This window comes from Lingula anatina, chromosome 1, assembly GCF_051362555.1.
Source record: "Lingula anatina isolate TDL-2025a chromosome 1, LinAna3.0, whole genome shotgun sequence".
NCBI classification, from domain to species: domain Eukaryota; kingdom Metazoa; phylum Brachiopoda; class Lingulata; order Lingulida; family Lingulidae; genus Lingula; species Lingula anatina.
The window spans coordinates 1925303-1944600 of record NC_141767.1 but is presented as its reverse complement, the minus strand read 5'-3'; the positions used below and the strand labels follow the sequence as shown (position 1 = coordinate 1944600).

The window sequence follows — 19298 nt, the reverse complement described above, 5'->3', positions numbered from 1 at the left end:
AAATTGCAGACGGACACCTGCGGTGGTCTGTTAAATCATGTTAATAATGGACAGTGAGGAAAGCGCCTTAGACGATGACTTTCTTCTGTACTCAGTGCTTTACTCTTCGATCACAGTAGTCTTTGCTATGGCTGTCTTGTCGAAGTTTTTGACAAATGAGTTCAGATTTGGAATCCGTTCTGTTCTGACTTTGGCTATTTTATTTATTGGAGAGCCATTATGCCAATTTCTAATGAAAGGGCCCCAAGGTGTCATGGCTTTTGGACTGGGCTGTTTACTTGTGTATTCTTTATTGCCGTCCGGTCACTTACCTGCAACAAAGAAGGCAGTGCTTATTACAGGTGGGTTTATTAATGTTATTTTGATAGTCTGAAGAGAACGGCATTGGAAATGGATACTATTGATTTGCCAGGCGTAACAACCTCACACGTGTGTACACTACATCCACATTTACTGTCAAGTAGTTTGTTTTGAATTCTGTGTGTGCCCTGATGAGGACAAGCTCAGCATAGGCAGGAAATGAAATTCTGTTGTTCCCTGAAGCTAGTCAAGTACACCACCCTACCCTACCTTTGTTACAGAGAGAGTGTTATCACTAGATATTCCCAGATATTTCTCTGGCTAATTTCTTTACTTTGAGAATTTTTGCTCAGAATTGAGGTCGTTAACGGTTAACAGATGACTTGTGGCAGATATGGAGTGGGATGGAGGAGGGTGGGAAGAGAGACGATTACATGTACTAGTAGAGACTGCTGGTTTTAATAAGACTGCATGTTGGGATGTGTCGCACTGAGAAGGGTCACCCCAGCATGAATATGAACACCGCTTAACAGATCTGTCTGTGAGAATGTTTTTTATCATAATCTTATACATCCAACAGTCCATTGAGTTGAAATACTGTTTTGTCTGGGGCACATCTGGTGAGCCAATATAGACAAATTATTAATAGGAATGTACCCAATATGGATTGCAGGAAGATCACGTCCCTTTGTTTTCAGACATCTGGCATGTGATATTGATATTCACAATGTTGTACTCCACAGAACTTTTCTGTTTTAATCTTTCCATAGTTTATTTATATTAGTTATGTTTTATTGTCTCTGTCTGTGCCAAATGCTTTTCAACTTGCAGGCCATCTGTGCCACCAGTGTCTGAGAACTTACTGGCCTGTACCATAATTTACTGATCCAAGCCAAATTTAAAAAAAAAACACACACACACACACACACACACACACACACACACACACACACACACACACACACACACACACACACACACACACACACACACACACACACACACACACACAATGAGGTTGAACGGGCTTCCTATTACAAATAAGAACAAAACATGGGGTTTCAATAGTCATTTAACTAAAAGAGGTTGCAACATTTAATCTGAAAATTCATAAAATGAATTTGAGTACATGTTACTGCTGAAAAAATGCACTGGCTAGGTCGGGCCACTAACTGACTTTTTTCAGAAATTTGACCAGATATGTTTGCTTTATTCACATTTTAAATGATTCTTGGTAACTTTACCAAAATTACTCACAACTTTGTCTAGAAGGTTATTTTTATGTTGACATTTTACTGTTTGATTTCTTACTTACACTGTATAAACTTTTTTATAGGTTGTGACTCTGGCTTTGGTCATGCTTTAGCCAAAAAACTAGATAGTATAGGGATGAATGTGTTTGCTGCATGCCTGGACAGTAAAGGCCCTGGTGCTCTTCACCTCAAAAACACCACTTCTACAAGGTAATGTTTTTTTTTTCTAAAGAATAAAGTTATGAATCTATATGTAATTAACATTTGCCCAGTTTCATTTTACTAGACACGCTGATACTGATCATGAGCAAAATATGTTTCAAAGACCAATAAAAGTTGTGTTTAGTCGATCTAATGACAAATTACAATTTATTGAGCTACAATTTTAATCTTATGATGGAGGTTTTTATATTCTTTCCGTCAGAAATCCTTGCCTTGACGAATGTTTCACATCTGGCAGTCCATATGTTCACCTGTTTTGATAAGTTTTCAAAATGTTTGCTTTACTATGAGCAATAGTCCAAATATGTGCCGTGCATTTCATATAGGCTCAAAATAGTGCAGTTAGATGTGACAAAAGAAGAGGAGATTCACAGTTGTTTGCAGTATGTGGAGGGTAATCTCAACAGAGCAGGAGACCCACCAGGTGATACTTTTGGTCATTTTTTATTTAAAGCAGTTGTAGGTATACCATGATGATTTAGTACGTTCATTTTCTTAGTCCATGTTAGAGTTTAGATATTTATGATGTTTTTTCCCAAATTTATTACTGTACATAATGAAGGATGTAATGTACTTGTAAAAAATTGAATACCAGGGAAACCAAATAAAATGTGGAAATTGTTACACTGATGTCATATCATAGTCATGCAGTTTGTATGGCAATTATTATTATTATTATTATTATTATTATTATTATTATTATTATTATTATTTTTGCTGGGAAGCTGCTCTAAATGAACACTAAAATGGTCTGTGTATTTAATTGTTGGTCTATTGTATCTAATGTTTGGTCTATCTATTTAATGATTAAAACTGTGTTGTCTCCATCTTCCCAGGCCTGTGGGGTCTAGTGAACAATGCAGGGACTGCGTCACTGGGAGAGATTGACATGACTGACATACGCCAGTTCCAGAAATTAATGGAGGTGAATTTCTTTGGAACTGTGCGCATGACCAAAGCTTTTCTTCCACTTCTACGCCAGGCTGGGGGACGTGTAGTTAACGTGAGCAGTATGGCAGGTAATAGACTTACACCTTAAAAATCCTGTGTTTTATGTGAATTTTTAGAATAGAAAGGTGGACAGTGAAATAATGTTTTTTGTGTACAGTATTAGAAAAAGAAATAGTTGAGGAAGCACTATTCAGTTTGAGAAATGATTTAGAAATTTTAAATCTGAATCATTATCAAAATAGTTTATTTTTATTATACTTGTGAATAATTGTGATAAATGTTAAACTATTAATTTTTGCATCTTGCTGCTTTTTTTCCTTCTAGCATTGCCAAAAGCATTGATTTTGAAACAAGCTTAAGAAATATGATTTTGTCATATTTCTACTTTCATATTTCCAAAAATTTAGGTAGTTGTGTGGCTGTAATGTCTTTAGTGAATTTCTTTCTTGTGTTTATAGATCAGCTGCCTACTCCATTTTTTGGTGCTTACTCGGCTTCAAAGCATGCAATTAAGGGTTTCACTGAAACCCTTCGTCATGAGATGAAGAAATGGAATATTCAAGTTTCTTTAATAGAGCCTTCAGGTTTTTGCACAGGTAAGGATTTTCTGATGCTATTTTGTTATATTTGATAATTTTAAATGGTTTTCAACAACTTGCTCTTATAGTTTGAATTAAGCCCAAACATTTTTGTTTAAAGAAAATTATTTGTGCTAGAGCTTTAAGTTAATTAACTTTGCTAATTTGAAGAGAAATATTTATTTGTTTATGCAGCTAAATTGTACAATATAATAGTGCCTAGACATAATTTCCTGTTCTGGATGAATCTTGAATAAGTGATCTTGTGTGCATGGAGTAAATGACTGCATGATTTTCATGGCTTTTATTTAATTTTAAGACCCCATGATTTCCACATTGGTGTCATTTTGCTTTATGTGAAAGGACAAAGAGAAGAGCTCTTTTCTAACCCATTGTCCTTTGAAGTTGTAGTAAAAATTTAATATTTTTTCCCTTCAAAATTTATAAATGACTTATATTTTTGTCTCATTTTAGGAGCAACCACTGAGGACTCCATAAACACAGTTCAGAGACAAACCTGGGAGCAAATGGACAGACACACTAGAGAAAGATATGGAGAGGAATATTACAACCAACTGTTTGCCAATTACCGTAACTTCATATTGAATTTTAGTAAGGATCTGTCTCCTGTTGTCCGTGCTATGAGGAGTGGTCTGTTATCCAAGAGGCCTCGAGAGAGATACCCGTGTGGCAGGGGAGCAGAGACGATTTTGACTCTATTTGGGATACTTCCTATCTGGATGTCTGATAAGATTATACAAACATTTGGTTTGGGTGTCAAGAATGTAAAACCTAGAGTTCTGTCATAATTGTTTACCTGGTCTCTTTTTCGGGTTATTGGAGTCACTTAAACTGATGAGATGTTTTAATGTTGTATATTTACACACACACACACACACACACACACACACACACACACACGTGTGTTTAAAGAAGGAAAATAAGGCCAGAAATGGGTTTCAGACACGCACATTAGGCAAAAGGAAATTGAATAGGATGATTTTTGAGAGATTTACAGTTTGTGTACTCAGTTCGCTCAGTGAACTGCAGTGTATGAACTAACTATTGAGGGCGATTCCCCTTTAAATAGGCAGCTTTTCTGTAGGTATGATCTCAAATGGTTAAATCAAGGGTATCATTTAGCCAGGAAAATTATGAAATATTTTTTCAAGTTGAGGAATACACCAACTTGTTTATACTATGAAAAATCAAATAGTAAGTCAGTCATATGCACTATTTGGCCAAAAAAATTTGTTTCAAAGCCAGAATGAGGGAAGAGCATGCAGTAGAAACTGCTCTTTCACATATTTATACTAAGAAGGTCAGGATCAAGGGTATATGTAAAGATAAACTGGAGGAATTGAGAAAGATTAATGTATTCCTATTTGTTAATTTACAATTTTTTTTCGGTTTAAAAATGATTTGTTGAAGCCATGCTTTACACAAGCCTTGTCAACTGATTGGTGCTCCGTATCTGCTTGGTTGAGAGAATGTATTTATCATGTAATATGTGAACATTTTGTTAAAATTATTTGGGCCATTTGCAAACTATGAATATTTCATTTTTTATATTGTACAATATAATTTTTCTGATGTTAGAAGATTGTGAAATATCCTTGTGACAATGTTATGCCTTTTATTTGTTATGTGTAAATGCAGATTTTTTTTTTGTATAGTCTCAATATAGTCCTTTGTAGAACATAAATATTTGGATTTATTATTTATTCAATGTGAATAGCACGCAATAATTTACACATGGTGTAAAAAAATTGGCAACTTCAGACAGTTTAAGTCTTAGGGCTATATTTGCATTAGCTGTCAGTGTTGCAGTTATATGATAATCACTAGCTTATAATTAAGAGCCAAGCGTTGTGGCATGCCTATTGATATCATTCCATTTTTTTTAAACTCATAACTGTTTACTATCTTATATTTATAAATATGGTACTTGTTATATTTCACACTATAACAATATTTGTTTATAAATTGTTTTTGTGTATTTATTATCATTTTCATTCTTGGTATTCTATGGAACTTCACATTTCAAGAAGTGAGCCTAAGCAGAATTTGAGTTTGTGCACATTCTGATACTTGTGCATGCTGGTAGCAAGAGTTGATTGCATCAGTTTTTGTATTTTTCTGCTTGCCCCCTTCATGAACATGAGCATATGCAGAAATCTTATGGTTAAATTTAAAATATGTAGCAAAAGCATCCTGGAAATTGAATGAACTAACATGAATGGTGAGAAAAGATTATCATCAATTTTGTAATATTTATTACATGTAATAATGGATAATTGTAAACAATTAGTATTTTATTTGTAAATGCTTCTTCATTGAATATAAGGCATTTTGTAATATTCATATAGTCGTTAAATAAATCCAATAATATATGCTACACAAAGGAAGAGTTCATATTTTGAATTTATACATTCCCTGATTTTACATCTGCCAGCAGATTTTTTAATCAAAATTAGTGGAGACCAAATGAAATTTGAGTGCTGAAGGAAAATAAAATTCCTCAAGAAGCACAAATGACAACATTTTCACAGGCTGGATCCTTGTTAACCATGTTATAAGAAGGTGATCCAGATGGGCAATAGTCACCCATCCAGGACACCAGTTTTAAAAGCACAGGGTGCAGGACTGGGGGGTTGTGTCCAGACAAGTCTCCATCATGATTGTCCTCTGACCTCCATCACAGTAATGTTATTTTATCAAGCAGTGCAGTTTTCTGTTCTGCATCAGCTTGACTGGTCTTAACATGTCATTATGCCATAAATATTTTTCATCCCTTTCACCATCCCCATTGTACCAATCACTATACCAATCATAATTAACTAGACTCACTGATGAGTGCTGGCACTCCATTCATAGCCATGTATGTCAATCACTCAAACCTGTGTGATACAGAAAACTCTACCACTCCACGTGAAAATGGCTGGGGTGAAAACAGATAAGGCTTAATGAAGAGGAAAAAGCCTCTCAATCCTCCAATTTTGTTTTATAAAGTAAAGTTTGTACATAGGACGGTCCTCCCTCTCAGCTTGGCACTTTTTCTATTATGACTGGAGAGTCTGCTTTTATGCCACTGGGAAAGAGCAAGCTTCCGTGATTCCGCCACAATTCTACGGCCTTGGCCACTATAATGTCTGCACTGTCTGCTGGAATCTGTTGGAAATAAATACAGTTTCATTTGTCAATAGGTAAAGAAAAATTTACCAGTCAATCTGTAAGAAATGAGAGCAAGCTTTAACGTTTGCAACATTAATTTAATCATAATGATTGTTCAGTGTTATAAAAATAATCACAGTGGTAACTACCACAAACATTAAACTTACACAAATAATATTTTTCACCGATATTTGTGCCCCACCTTGCTATACTTTCCACAAAAACACTGCATGCATAGATATTAAAATATCAAGATTATCAAGAATATTTTTAGTTCTTCCAACCTTACTGCCTGTTCACTGCTATTAGAAAGACAATCCTATTGGCAATACTGTAGACATTAATTAATTTTTAGTTACATTTTTAAGATATTGCACAATCTCAGCATCTGTCCTTAACGTCAATATTGGCCTCCTCAGTGTAAGAATGATTGCCACAGCCACAAAGACAAGCACTGTGCAAGAGCCCCCTATTATTTTGTCCCAGATTCTGAAAGAAAAAAGTTAAAGTGTGATAATAAAAGAAAAATTAAACATTTGTTAATTTCCTATTATCAATGTATAGGGATAAAAGTGAAAACATAATGTTGGTAACAAATATTTAGTTGGATGCACCTAAGATCTATAAGAAATAAGACAAAATCTCTATAGTTCTTACAACTAATGTGTAATTAAAGTAATATTTATCTTGTTTCCTTCTCAAAAAGAAGGACTTTCATATGATGTTCCTCAGGAAGTGAAGTATACCAAAGACATTAGGCTCACAGATGAAAGCAGACCTTTAAAAAACAACCTAAAACTGCAAGCAACTGGGGGTGGGAGGGGCACTGGATACTCACCTTTCAAAAGATGTCTCCGGCAACACTCCAGCAAAACTGGAAGAGAACCACCTACTCAGAGGTATAGCACCAAATATGTTCAAGTTGAGAACTTTGGCATATAATTTCCCATCTGTGTTCTCCTTTTTAAGATAATGCTCTGTCCTTTCAGACTGAAAATCAAGAAAAAATTAATAAAATTGCAGCCTGTACAACTGTTACTATACCTTTCAAACTCTGCAGCAGTACATGATGTTAAAGATGGAGAAGATACATTAATCTTTGAACTATAAATTAAACTAAGAATACTTTCACAGTAATGAAATTGATTATAATAAAATCATTTACAATACAATCTATGTAACTGCTAAATGCCTACCAAAACATGCATGATATCTTTCCATTTTTCTTGCAATTTATAAAATTTTGTAGAAATCCAGTATGCATCAATGTGACTCTCCACCATTTCCAGGACTGCTGCAGCAACTGCCATAAAACTTTGGCCCTCTGGCTGCATGACCTAAGAGTAAAATATACAAAAAAGATAAATTAAACTTCAAATAAATCACTTTCAATTATGAAGCATTGATTTTTATTTCTGAGCAGCAACTGCAAATTGCAAATGTCATCAAAACATATTCTGTACTCCACATTTATTTAAACAAAAAAAAAGCAGCTGATATTTACACAAAGAGGTTCTCAAAATAAAAAGAGGCAAAATTGCAGACATTCTCAATACAAAGATTTCATATTTTTCCTGACGAATGAAAACAAATCTAAATTGCTTAAACAAGTGTGTCAGATCTCCCTCTCTGGGAACGTCATTGCTCAGATGACAATCATTGGCTAGTCTAAGTCCTCATGAGGATGGCACACATCATGATAATAATCATCTACTTTGTAGGTCCAGAAATAAATTCATAAAGTGTGTATATATTGCTTGAACAGCCATCCCCAACTCACCAGCCTATTTTCATCAAACAAAAGCGTCCCTTCCTCCATGTGGTACATCTTCAGGAAGACCAGGGGCAGGGGGGTCCTGTCGTCCACTTTCCCCATGACCTTCAGAGAATGCATCAGATCATTGAACTGATCTGTTCTCATGGTCATGACAAACTCGTGGCTCTCTTGGTACGGCGGCAGAATACCTGGAGCATACAGTACATTTCAGGTGATTTTGTTGTACGTGTTGCTTGCGTAAATAATCAAACAAAAACATATCACGGAAATATCGCAATGTAAATAATAAATACAACAAAATATTCGTTAAGCCACCACTTTTACGATCGCTGTCAACGTCGACATTGTATTCGTAAACTGAACTGTCATCAAATAATGCAGCCAACTGGCACTTGGCTACGCGAACTTCATTACCTAAAAGTACTTTCCAAACAAGAGGTCTGTAAATCGCAGGAACAGGGAACTTTAAGCAGAATTGAGACAGCTTCTTAAGCTCATATGGCTGTTCCTTGAGAAGACTTTCAATTAATTTGTTTTCCTCGACTCCCCTAAAACCCATTTTTTCATAAAAGTGCGACCTGAAATTTCTTTCGTCTGCCATCGCGTGAGAGAGCTGTTTGAGTATTGGTTTCGAATTACATATTCTATTTGAAGGAAGTCTCATTTCATATATTTTTTCCAGAATTTGAGTATAAAAGTATCACAAATAATATAATTAGAAATATTACAAATAATAGGAGGAAGAAATCAAAAATCTAAAGATAGAAATATTGCGAAACTCTTTAAGTTTGGTGACCTCCGAGGATTGCCAGCTGGCTTTACATGATGGCCAGCAAGCAGAAGAAGGACGAGGGCCCGCCCGTTCGGGTTTTAAATACTCCCGAGGGGGTAAAAACGGAAAAACACGATGATAAGAATATTGCCAAAGACTTACAAAAACTCATGCTCAAGTATGTATGCTAAAAATTTTACTGTCATTGCTGACATATTTATGTGGAAGTGAATATTTACATGTTCAGCCTTGTATGGCAGCTGATTAACCTCAACATGTGGTATTCACTTAGGCTTCGTTCACATGCAATGTCTATTTTCTAAATTCTATTTTCTATTCGCGCTATCTTATGATCACGGTCTGTGCCCTAAATATCCCGCCGCGTAATTACTGGCAGCGCGAGCCAGTTACTTATAGTAACTTATGGTAACTGGCTCGCGCTGCCAGTAATTACGCCGCGGGATATTCAGGGCACAGACTGTGATCATAAGACATACCGCAAATAGAAAATAGAATTTAGAAAATAGACATTGCATGTGAACGAAGCCTTAAACGCCAAGTGCGAGCATTAATCATGTTTATAATTGGTTCACGCATGATTGACTTGCACAGCCTTTGGAAAGCCAGTGTTTCGTAAAAAGAATATGTAGAGGAGAAAAATTACTTTTTTAAAACATCTTATATTCAACTGAATACAAATATGTTGCAGGTCTTTCCCTAGGATACAAAAGTTCTCAACCAACATGTATATACATATGTGTTTGTCAAATTATTTATTAATTCATTCTTACACTACACCAGATGGAAGAGATATAAGAATTACATTATAGTTGCAATCTGCCTAAATGGGCAAGGTTAAATGTTGACACAATTCATTCCAAGGGAGTTAAATTATCAAGATTAAGATGGTGAAAGTTGACATCTTTGGGCTTATTTCCAATGAAACTATCAGTCTACATAGATCAGTCCAACTCAGCAGGGACTCTTGCTGAATGCAATCAGATTAACAGATTAACTCTTGTTTCCAGCATACTCATATGAATCACCAGCTTTTTTGTATTTTAATCAATTCCAGGAGGTGTGTTACTCTCTTAATTCTAATGATCCCTTAGGCTTGAACATACCAGTAGTTTACAGTGTATTACTGTGTCATTTTCCCAAATCAAATGATTTAAGGTAGAGCACATTTAATTTTACAACAGTTATTCGTGATATAAAATTCTATAAAACCCTTCTACCTTTCAGGCTTAAAGGAGAGCATATGACAGGAGATGGAAAAAACATAGACTATGTCGCACTGAAAAGTAGTAAAACATTTGCAGAATATAAAGAAAAATCAAAGGCCTTGGCACATGTGCAATTGGAATCTTTTTCTGAAGAAGAGAAAATTGCATTTTGCATAAGTATCCTTAACATATACAGAAAAAAGTATTTAATAGCAAAATGATTTCAGTTAAGAATTTTGCCTATTAGATAGCCCCCTTCCTTGGATTAGATTTGATTATAAAATAATTTTAAAACAAAATTTTATTGATCTGTACAGCATGATCAGCTGATTGGTAAGAACACCATTTTCAAGATTGTAATTCTTTAACAATCACACAGATGTATACAATGCTCTCACAATACACGGTCTGGTGGAACTATCAGACAAAGATCTTCCTTCTTCTGTGTTGGATATAAAACAGTTCTGGAAAACTACAGGATACAACATTGGGGGTCATGTTTTCAGTTTAGATCATATAGAACATGGGATTCTAAGAGGTGAGATGACAGTTCTACATTCTGTTTTAGATTTAATGTTTTAGAAAGTAACTTCCATTAATGATCAAAGTAAGTAGTAATTTGTCTTTAATATTTCTATTTCATAAAAAGAAGCATTAAGATGTAAAAATTTTAATATTACTATTATGGATTTCAAATATATTTTGATTTTGCAAAATCTTGTTGATGTAGATGGCTTAAATGACATTTTAAAACTTGGTTGGAGATATCATGTTTAGTTACAGACACGAGCTTTTTCTGTGGAATTTCACATTTTACATGACCTCAGAGCATATAAAACCCTAAAATTTAGTTCAAGTGTTTGGCCCCACGATTAATGTTCATACTTTTTTCTAAAACCGTATCTCTTGTCTGAAAATGTACTTTCTAATATCTAACAGACACATTTATATGCTGGTATATATCTGTTATTTTATGAATTTCTCGGTATATATATGTTCTTTATGTATTTCTCAGGAAACAGGCCCCACCCTGCCAGCCAGGATAGTCCATTTAAACAAGATGACCCCCGGCTCAAATACGTAGTGAAGACGGTAGACCCTAGGATACATTTTGCACTAAACTGTGGAGCAAGGGTAAGCTGGAAATCAATAATAAACAGAGATAACGGCTAGACATACTGTTATGTAAAACACTCAGACAGTTATCATCATATTGATCATAGAAATGTTTCCATTAGTCTAACTAGAGAATGTATTATGAATGAAGCATGATTTCTCATTTCCAAGATAAGGTTAACAAGGTCACAGGTGCAAGGATAACTGATTTTTCAGCTAGGGCACCTCAAAATAAAAATGAATTTGTCAAAAAACACTTAAGTGAATGCATCTTTTTTTGTGGTATGTAGCTTCTTGAAAGATGCCCTTTTATTATGTAACCTGTACTTTCTCTGTATGTCTAGTCATGCAGAGAACACTTTATGCTTGGATATGAATGTGCTTAAGGTCTCTGAGCAAATATATTAATACTTATTGATGTTGCTCAAAGCTGTGCACATGAACACTGTTTTGAAGATGCATTGCAATCCTTAAACCACATTAGTTCCTCATGTCTAGGGAATACTATTGGATTATGAGCAAACTGAAGGCATATAATCAGTTTCAACCAATGGTTCAGTCTTATTTAGTGTTTGTAAATATAGTTGTGTTTGTGAACAAGCAGAGTCATTTTGATATCATTTCACATACATGTATTTGTTGAAGTTAGCGTATTTATTAGTCATCAAAATAGCTGATAATGGCTTAGATATACTGCGTAACATTGTACCTGGGCTAGCATTGATAGTTGCCAGAGGCTTAACATAATGCTGCTAAATAATAAAGGCCAAAGGAAATTATCGTTTTGACACATCTTCATTACTTTATTATCAGATTTGTTTGAAAAGTTGATGAATGAAAATCAGTAGAGATGAAGTTATCCAATTGTGAGAGAGTTTTACTTTACCAGTATTTGTTTACAAACTCTGAACATTTGGCAGCTGCATCTATAATATCAAGTGTGGCAGTACTTGATCAATAAATTAAATATCAGATGATATCATATTGATCCTAGCTGAGCTATTTTGTTGCAGTCTTGCCCAGCCATCAATGTGTATACAACTGAGAACCTGAACAGTGCCTTAGATGCTGCTGCCAAGGCCTTCATAGACCAGGAGGTGTTTGTGAACGTCAAAGTGCGCGAGATCCGCGTGTCCCGGCTGTTCCAGTGGTACAGATCCGATTTTGGCAACATGGACGTTGATGCTATCAGGTACACAGGCACTGTGATTTTTTGCACATCCTGTTGTTTACTACTGTATATTGATACAGTGTGTAATCTTTGAAAGATTTTCTGTTTTTATGACTTTTGTTTTTAATTACTGTTGATTGATTTTTTGCCATGTTGGAATGTTTGTTAGTAAAAAAAAAAAAGATAATTATGAAAATGTTATACAAAATATGTGTGCTGTTGATGTAACTCAGCAAAGACTTTTTTGTAGAATGACCCACACATGTTAACATTGGCTTATGTCAGCATTATGTATCCCAGGTGGATCAGGCCATATTTGAGTAAAGAGAAAGCTGAAGAGATGGACATTCTTCTGGACGCTCTGGAAGCCTCAGGTGGTGTCAACATCCAGTACTCAGACTACAACTGGAAATTGAATAAAGTTCTTCCAAAACCTTAGGGCCGAAAGAAAAAAATTAGTTTACTAATTATTATACGTGATAGTGCTTGGTTTGTTGTGTCAGTTCATTGGTGATGGTTGGTTTCCAGAGCCTTGTCTTGATAAACAGACATGATTAAAAAAAATTTATTTTTTTTTATTTGTGTGTATGTACGTATGTGTGTGTGTGTGTGTGTGTGTGCATGTGCATGCATGTGGTCTTAGCTCAGTGGAGTCATTTCTTCCTACTTTTTTCTGACAACTCTAAGTTGTGAGTGGGTATACATATGAGGTGATACATAAACTTAAAAGAGACTTGCAATCGTTTGATTTTAATTGAACAAATTATTTATTCAGATTTTATACAAGGTCCTAATGTACCAAGGTGGTACAGGGACTAGTCTTTGTGAAAAACAAACTTTCCATCAATAACAGGTCCCTAATATGATGTTATTTTGAGTTAGCTTGATGCTGATTAATTCTCAGATAGATTTTTCATCATAGATGGATAGGATATTTATAAATGTAGTTTTAGTTGTTAATACTATATTGAGTAGTATTGGGATGGAACTTGTTTGATTAAAGTGTGAGAGAATGGGGGCAGTAAAACTATCTAGGAGATGTGATGGTGTTCTCTATTCTAGTATATCCTTAAATGAATTTGAGTCGTTCTTTTATTGTTATATTTATAAAAAAAATACTATTTTCTTTGTAAATGAGCATAGTTTTATTGATGTAAATTAAGCAGCTTTGTATGTATATTGGCTTCTGTATTTAGCTTCTTTAGGTGTGAGAAAGGCTTAAGATTAATTTTTTATTCATCACACCATTTATTTTATACTCAAATCTGATTCATTAGTTTTCAAGCTGTTTGTTATGCTTAAAGGTGCACTCCATAGGTTTGAAAATCCCCCAAATGCTTATTTTTGCCATCCACAGCTTTTTATAAAATCGTACGTACTGCTTAAAATTTTTTTCTGGAGCGTACGTGATGTTGATAGATTTATTGGAGCTTATAGGAAGATGGTTGCTGTTATGACTGGCCAGTCATTATAAGTTTAAATCAACCTTTATCAATTTTATCAAAGGTCGAATCCAAGTGCGGAGAGGGATAGATAAATGATTCCCCGAGTACGAGACAATTGCTCGTTTTCCTGGGAAAATCCATTTTGGCGGGTAAATCTCATGGAGTGTACTCGTACAGATAACCATTGGACTTCCACAGTAACCATGACAACATACTTGCTCACCTTCAGTCTTATGGTCCTTGATGTCTTCCATTTCCAGTTATGGTACCCCTTACCATACAAATATTGCAGACATGATTTGTTTTTTCCAATTTCAATTGGAAATTTGATTTTTACCTCAAAAAGTTATGAGGTTTCCAAACCCCTGGTCTTAATTTTGTCTGACTTTTTTTCAGACAACACAAAGTAATATCTTGTGTTGAGATAAGAGCTTGTGTTGCATGCAAGTATCATACTCATTGCCATGTTATTTTCACATAATATACTTTTTTCTATTGTTATGCAAAAACTGAAAAAGAATGCATTATTTTTTTATTCAGAAAGGTCTGAGAAGTTATGAAGACATAGCTAGGATCTGTTAGAAGCTTAGTTAAACTTGTCATGTTATATTAGATTAAACATACTATCAGGGTATTTCTTGGGTAGCAGATTTTATAAATGACAGAATTTAGAATGCAACATTTGAACACCATTTCAAGTCGATAAAGCTAAAAACATTTAAAGTGCCTATTTTTCAGGTCGCACAATATTTAGAACAAATGTTGCTTATTAAAGATACCTTAAAAGACTTCATAATGCAATTATCCACTTGAAATTTAATGTTATATTTATGCTAACTTCAAGTGTGCAAAAGAGCGCAAGATTAACTTCTTTATCAAGTTTTATTCATTCCAGAATTGTTCTATTCTGTTTATAAAAATAGATAAGTTACGAGTTGTGAAGCTTTATGGGACAAAGTTCATATTTTGCATAAAGTTTCCCATCGAGTGCTTTATCAGACTGACACTATGACCTGAGCAGAAAACAATAGAATAGGCTTCACTGTGTGCTATTCTGTGTTCTTGCATTTTGTGACCACATGAACTTAAGCCTGGCCTTTTGTTTTCTGCTTGAACCATGGTATCAAGTAAATGTGAACAATGGAGGTGGCTCCATATATTTCTGTCTAGTCAGGGGGGAGGGTGTGCAGGGGCGGATTTAGGCCGTCTTCTGGGTCTTCCAGAAGACGGTCAGATATTCAAGTTTACATTAACAGGTATCTAAATTTTCTGTTAGAAGACGGTCAAATTTGGAGGATGGATCAAGAAAGATAATTTGGAAGACTGTCAGAAAATAGCTCTGGATCCGACCCTGGTGTGATATTTGTGCAATTACGTTCAGTAATTATATACTACATATACTCTGTAGTGCATTGCCATATGGATTTCTTGTAATTTTTTATTGCTGCAGTTCATATCTTTCTTCATATCATTTCATACATTTTGGTATCTCATTTTCTTGCTATCATTGCTCATAATGGTTCTTCAATGATGTTAAGTATAACAGACAATAAATGGTTTTAAAAGTACATTTGAAATTTCTTTGAATTTTTTTTAATTGGAAAAGTTAGATACTAAAAGCAAATGTGTTGAATAATCCCGACAGATAATTGGAGTCGAGTTGATGAAAGTTTTTTCAAAATGGCCACACAAAATTGAGAAATTTGTTAGTGAGCTTGACCAACCCTTATTTTAAAGGAATCAATGTTTTCTTTTCAAATGGAAAAAAATGTGTTGCTTTTGTTAGTGGGTGTAATTTATAATTAATCCCAGAAGACCTTAATACCGTTTGCATCCTCTAACGGCACCAACATTGTGGATTTGACCTCCCCCCCCCCTAAAAAAAGAGGGGAACCTCAACATTAAGCTTTCATGGCAATAAAACATTTAAAAAAACAAATAATTTTAATCCAGTGACCCTGTGTATGGAGTTGAAACTCGTTAACAAATAAACTATTCACTCCGCGTTATGAAGAATTCAGGGGTTCATGAGAGAAGTTGGTATTATTAACCAGACATTGGTGCACGAATAGATTCCTCTCTCACACCAACAAAGAAGCAATAATAAAAAAGTATTATAAAGAATAATGAAGACTAATCAAGCAAACATTGTGTTTACATTGTATTCAAGCTCTTTATAGATGGAATTTTACATTTTCCAACAAATCTTGTTTGAAGAGGCAGAATAATGTCCAGGCTCCTTAGTATCCTAACAGATGCTTAATCCTTAAATAATACATAATCACAAGTACACAATTATAATGACAGTGAAGTGGACCAATGAGAGGTACTGTACCATATGCAGGTGCCCTGTGCACCTTGGAGACTTCATTTTGAAAAAAACACACTATAAAAGACCAAAATAATAATCAAATTTTGTACATAGCTAATAAATCTACATATAAATAATGTAATTGTTAATAGCATAATCTGCATTAATTATCAAAGTTCAAATTGTCTTTTAATAATTTTATGTGCCTTTTTCTGGTCCACTACAACTTCTATACAAAGGTTAGATTTTTGTTTGCTTTTACAAGATAATGTCACAGCTGTATTATAGTTTCACATGCAGTATGTTTTAACGTTTTCATTTTTTCTTGGACCGTGCACTGCGTGTACGTCTCCGCTGAGGTTCAGCTACCTCCAGAATATCCTGGGTGGTGGTCTCTGAAATATCTTGACTTTTTTCTTTTATTCTTGATGAAGTCTGAAAAATGAATACTTTAACTGTACTGAGCTGGACTAAAGGTCTTAGAAACTGCATGATTTCTTACAAACAAAAATCAATTAAGTACATTTTCAAAAACTAAGATAAATTCAAGGATTTTTTTCCTAGATTTCACGTTTCTCTGGTCAAAATTTATTGGGACATGGTTTCTAAGGAATACTTACTGGTGAATGAACATTCCACTTCCGGGGCTTGGGGGTTCTGAAATGGAACAAAATCTTTAAGCACTCCCCTATGTATCACACAGATATTCACCTTTCCAAATCTTGAATAATATAGAATAAATAAATAAAATGTGTGGAAAAAAATTCAAAGTTGGTATCCAGACTAAGATTCAACACCCTGAGAATCAGAGATAACTATCACTATAGTAATAACAGTAAAAATGCTATAGCCATGCTGTAAATTAGAACAATTTTTGATATCTCCAAGACTTTGAATGATGTTCAAGATTTCTCACTCAAAACAGAAGCCACTCTTAGTTACAGAAATTACTAAAAACTCAACTCTATAATCAGTATTTCCAGTTACTCGTGTGAGTTCTCTATAACCTCTAATACTCTAGGTGAGAGTAGACTTACGGTTTATCTGGGGAAAACATGCAGACAATGTCCGTAGGAATTGTCTTTGGATTCTGATCTTCGCCCTCTTTTGATGCTTTATTTGTTTTAGAACCTGAAAAAAATCATCAACATCATCACTCATTTATCTGTAAAACACAAAACAATGTATACATTATTTTTAATACAATATGAGAGAGAGAGAGAACACTGATGGCTGGCCAAGGAGTTCCATTCCTGACTGAAACAATGTTGTCTCTCATAAATGGCGACAGGACATCAAACTGGATATTAGGAGTGTTTACCTGTGCTAGGGATATTACTGCTGTACAGTCGGAGAGGCATGGAAGTAGGGATTGGAGACAATGGCATCATGCTCGTGTCCTGACCTTGGTGGAACGTCAAGTTACTCAGTAAGCTCGCTGGAAAACCAAATTTTTAAATGAGCATAGTGCAAATGGAACAATTTTCAAAATAAATAAATCAATGCATAAGTCATGATAATATATTAAAAGAAAAAAGTGAAAAAGAAATAAAAAATAAACTAGCAAAAGAATAAATAAGAAAAAAAGACATACTATGAAGCACATCCTAAGGAAATTTCAAAATAAAATTGTAATAGAACTGATGCAATATTAATAAAAACATTTTGTAACTTCAAAATCATATTAATTTAAATAGTTCACAACTGGCATGTCCATGACAACAAAGTACTTAAAATCAAAGTTATATCTGTAGAATACGAAACTAACCCTCTGGTGTGCTGACAGCTCTGCCTTCTCTTTCTGGGGTCTTCTTTGCTCTCTCTTTACTGGTGGGAGTCTAGGTAAAACATTACATCTCAAATAATACAAAATGTCCCAAGTAGTGCAAACTGAAATTTCAATACAATCCAGCATTAATATACTTCCAACAACTAAAATTATGTTATCTACAAGTTGATATGTCTGATAACAAAAACTGCCAACTTGATAACATTTGCACTAAAAGTGCAAGTAACTTTAATCTATTTCTGAATTAAACATGTAAAACTCACTTTAAATGTGGCCTGGCCAGGTGGGGAGGAGTCCTCCTCTTCGTCCGCGGAGCTGTTTTTACCCATCTGTGGCGGAGTGTTCTCTGTAGTTCTGCGGCGCGTGCGCTGTGGAGTGGGCGTGGCCTGCTTCTTGTTGCTCATCTCTACAGCTTTTCTCGCAGAGTTCATAGCAGCAATGGCTACCAGGGACATTTTCCTGTGTTAAATATTAAATGCATTGCCTTATTGTTTATTAAGAAAGTGCCACATTGAATAAGCAAAAATAAAAAATAAAAAATAAAATAAATAACAGCAATAATCCCCACCCACCTGCTGGATGTTCCTGTCCTGGTGGCTGGAGAGTTGAGAGCCATCACTGGAGTCTTAGGAATGATTGATCGTGGCCGGCTCTGGCCTGGGGACTCGACAGTCACTGCAGGGGGTCCTGCTTTGGGGGAGGTTCCTGGCTGAGGTGACCCCACTGGTGAATTCTGTAATGAGAGGGTTTTTTTAAAATTGAATTTCAAGACAAGAAAGGTCCTGTATGATCATGTACATACATGTTGTTTGAAATGCAGACATAACTTGATGTTTTCAATGGTGTTGATCATGGATTTTACAGCTACTCTATTTTTAGTCATAATTCTTTAAATTAGAACATTTCTATTGAGTGGTAGTAACAAAATTGAAGCTAAGCAACAAACATACTATAAAAATGCATAATATAATTAACAATTCTTAAACTATGTATCTGAAACTTTGGTAATTTTCCGCAATGAAAAAAAAAAACGAGTCATTTCTGAACTTAAAATTTCTACTTCTATCCAACTGACCTGTTTTGCATTACATGAATTCAATGTGCAGGCCATAAACAACTCCTTCTTCTGCATAATATAATTAACAATTCTAAAACTATGTATCTGAAACTTTGGTAATTTTCCGCAATGAAAAAAAAACGAGTCATTTCTGAA

At 34.7% G+C, this 19298-nt stretch overlaps 4 protein-coding genes across 6 annotated transcripts in view; 2 read left to right on the top strand and 2 right to left on the bottom strand.

The window, feature by feature from the left end:
- Positions 1-37: 37 nt before the first annotated feature.
- LOC106154383 (D-beta-hydroxybutyrate dehydrogenase, mitochondrial) lies at positions 38-5708 on the top strand. Its single transcript, XM_086999121.1, has 6 exons — positions 38-341; positions 1637-1763; positions 2102-2199; positions 2612-2794; positions 3185-3322; positions 3779-5708. Exons 1-6 carry the CDS (start codon positions 38-40, stop codon positions 4111-4113), a joined length of 1185 nt encoding a protein of 394 aa, XP_086855247.1. The 3' UTR covers positions 4114-5708.
- A 608-nt stretch (positions 5709-6316) lies between these two features.
- Positions 6317-8865, bottom strand: LOC106157987 (TBC1 domain family member 7). The gene is made up of 6 exons (XM_013533812.2): positions 8670-8865; positions 8259-8443; positions 7675-7815; positions 7317-7468; positions 6838-6967; positions 6317-6475 (listed from the first exon to the last, which is right to left on the bottom strand). The coding sequence occupies exons 1-6, from the start codon at positions 8854-8856 to the stop codon at positions 6347-6349; spliced, it is 924 nt and encodes a 307-aa protein (XP_013389266.2). The 5' UTR covers positions 8857-8865; the 3' UTR covers positions 6317-6346.
- A 187-nt stretch (positions 8866-9052) lies between these two features.
- Positions 9053-15553, top strand: LOC106161089 (uncharacterized). Its single transcript, XM_087013325.1, has 6 exons — positions 9053-9205; positions 10273-10430; positions 10633-10791; positions 11269-11387; positions 12383-12561; positions 12841-15553. Exons 1-6 carry the CDS (start codon positions 9078-9080, stop codon positions 12977-12979), a joined length of 882 nt encoding a protein of 293 aa, XP_086869451.1. The 5' UTR covers positions 9053-9077; the 3' UTR covers positions 12980-15553.
- A 580-nt stretch (positions 15554-16133) lies between these two features.
- Positions 16134-19298, bottom strand: part of LOC106161086 (condensin-2 complex subunit D3-L) — a 39332-nt gene continuing 36167 nt past the window's right edge. For all 3 annotated transcript variants that reach the window (XM_087013310.1, XM_087013307.1, XM_087013318.1), the window contains 7 exons: positions 18658-18818; positions 18349-18544; positions 18065-18134; positions 17618-17734; positions 17334-17427; positions 16917-16953; positions 16134-16731 (listed from right to left, as the gene is read on the bottom strand). In XM_087013310.1, coding sequence (XP_086869436.1) covers positions 16612-16731; positions 16917-16953; positions 17334-17427; positions 17618-17734; positions 18065-18134; positions 18349-18544; positions 18658-18818 — 795 coding nt within the window. In that variant the 3' untranslated portion in view covers positions 16134-16611. The remainder of the gene's footprint in view (positions 16732-16916; positions 16954-17333; positions 17428-17617; positions 17735-18064; positions 18135-18348; positions 18545-18657; positions 18819-19298) is intronic.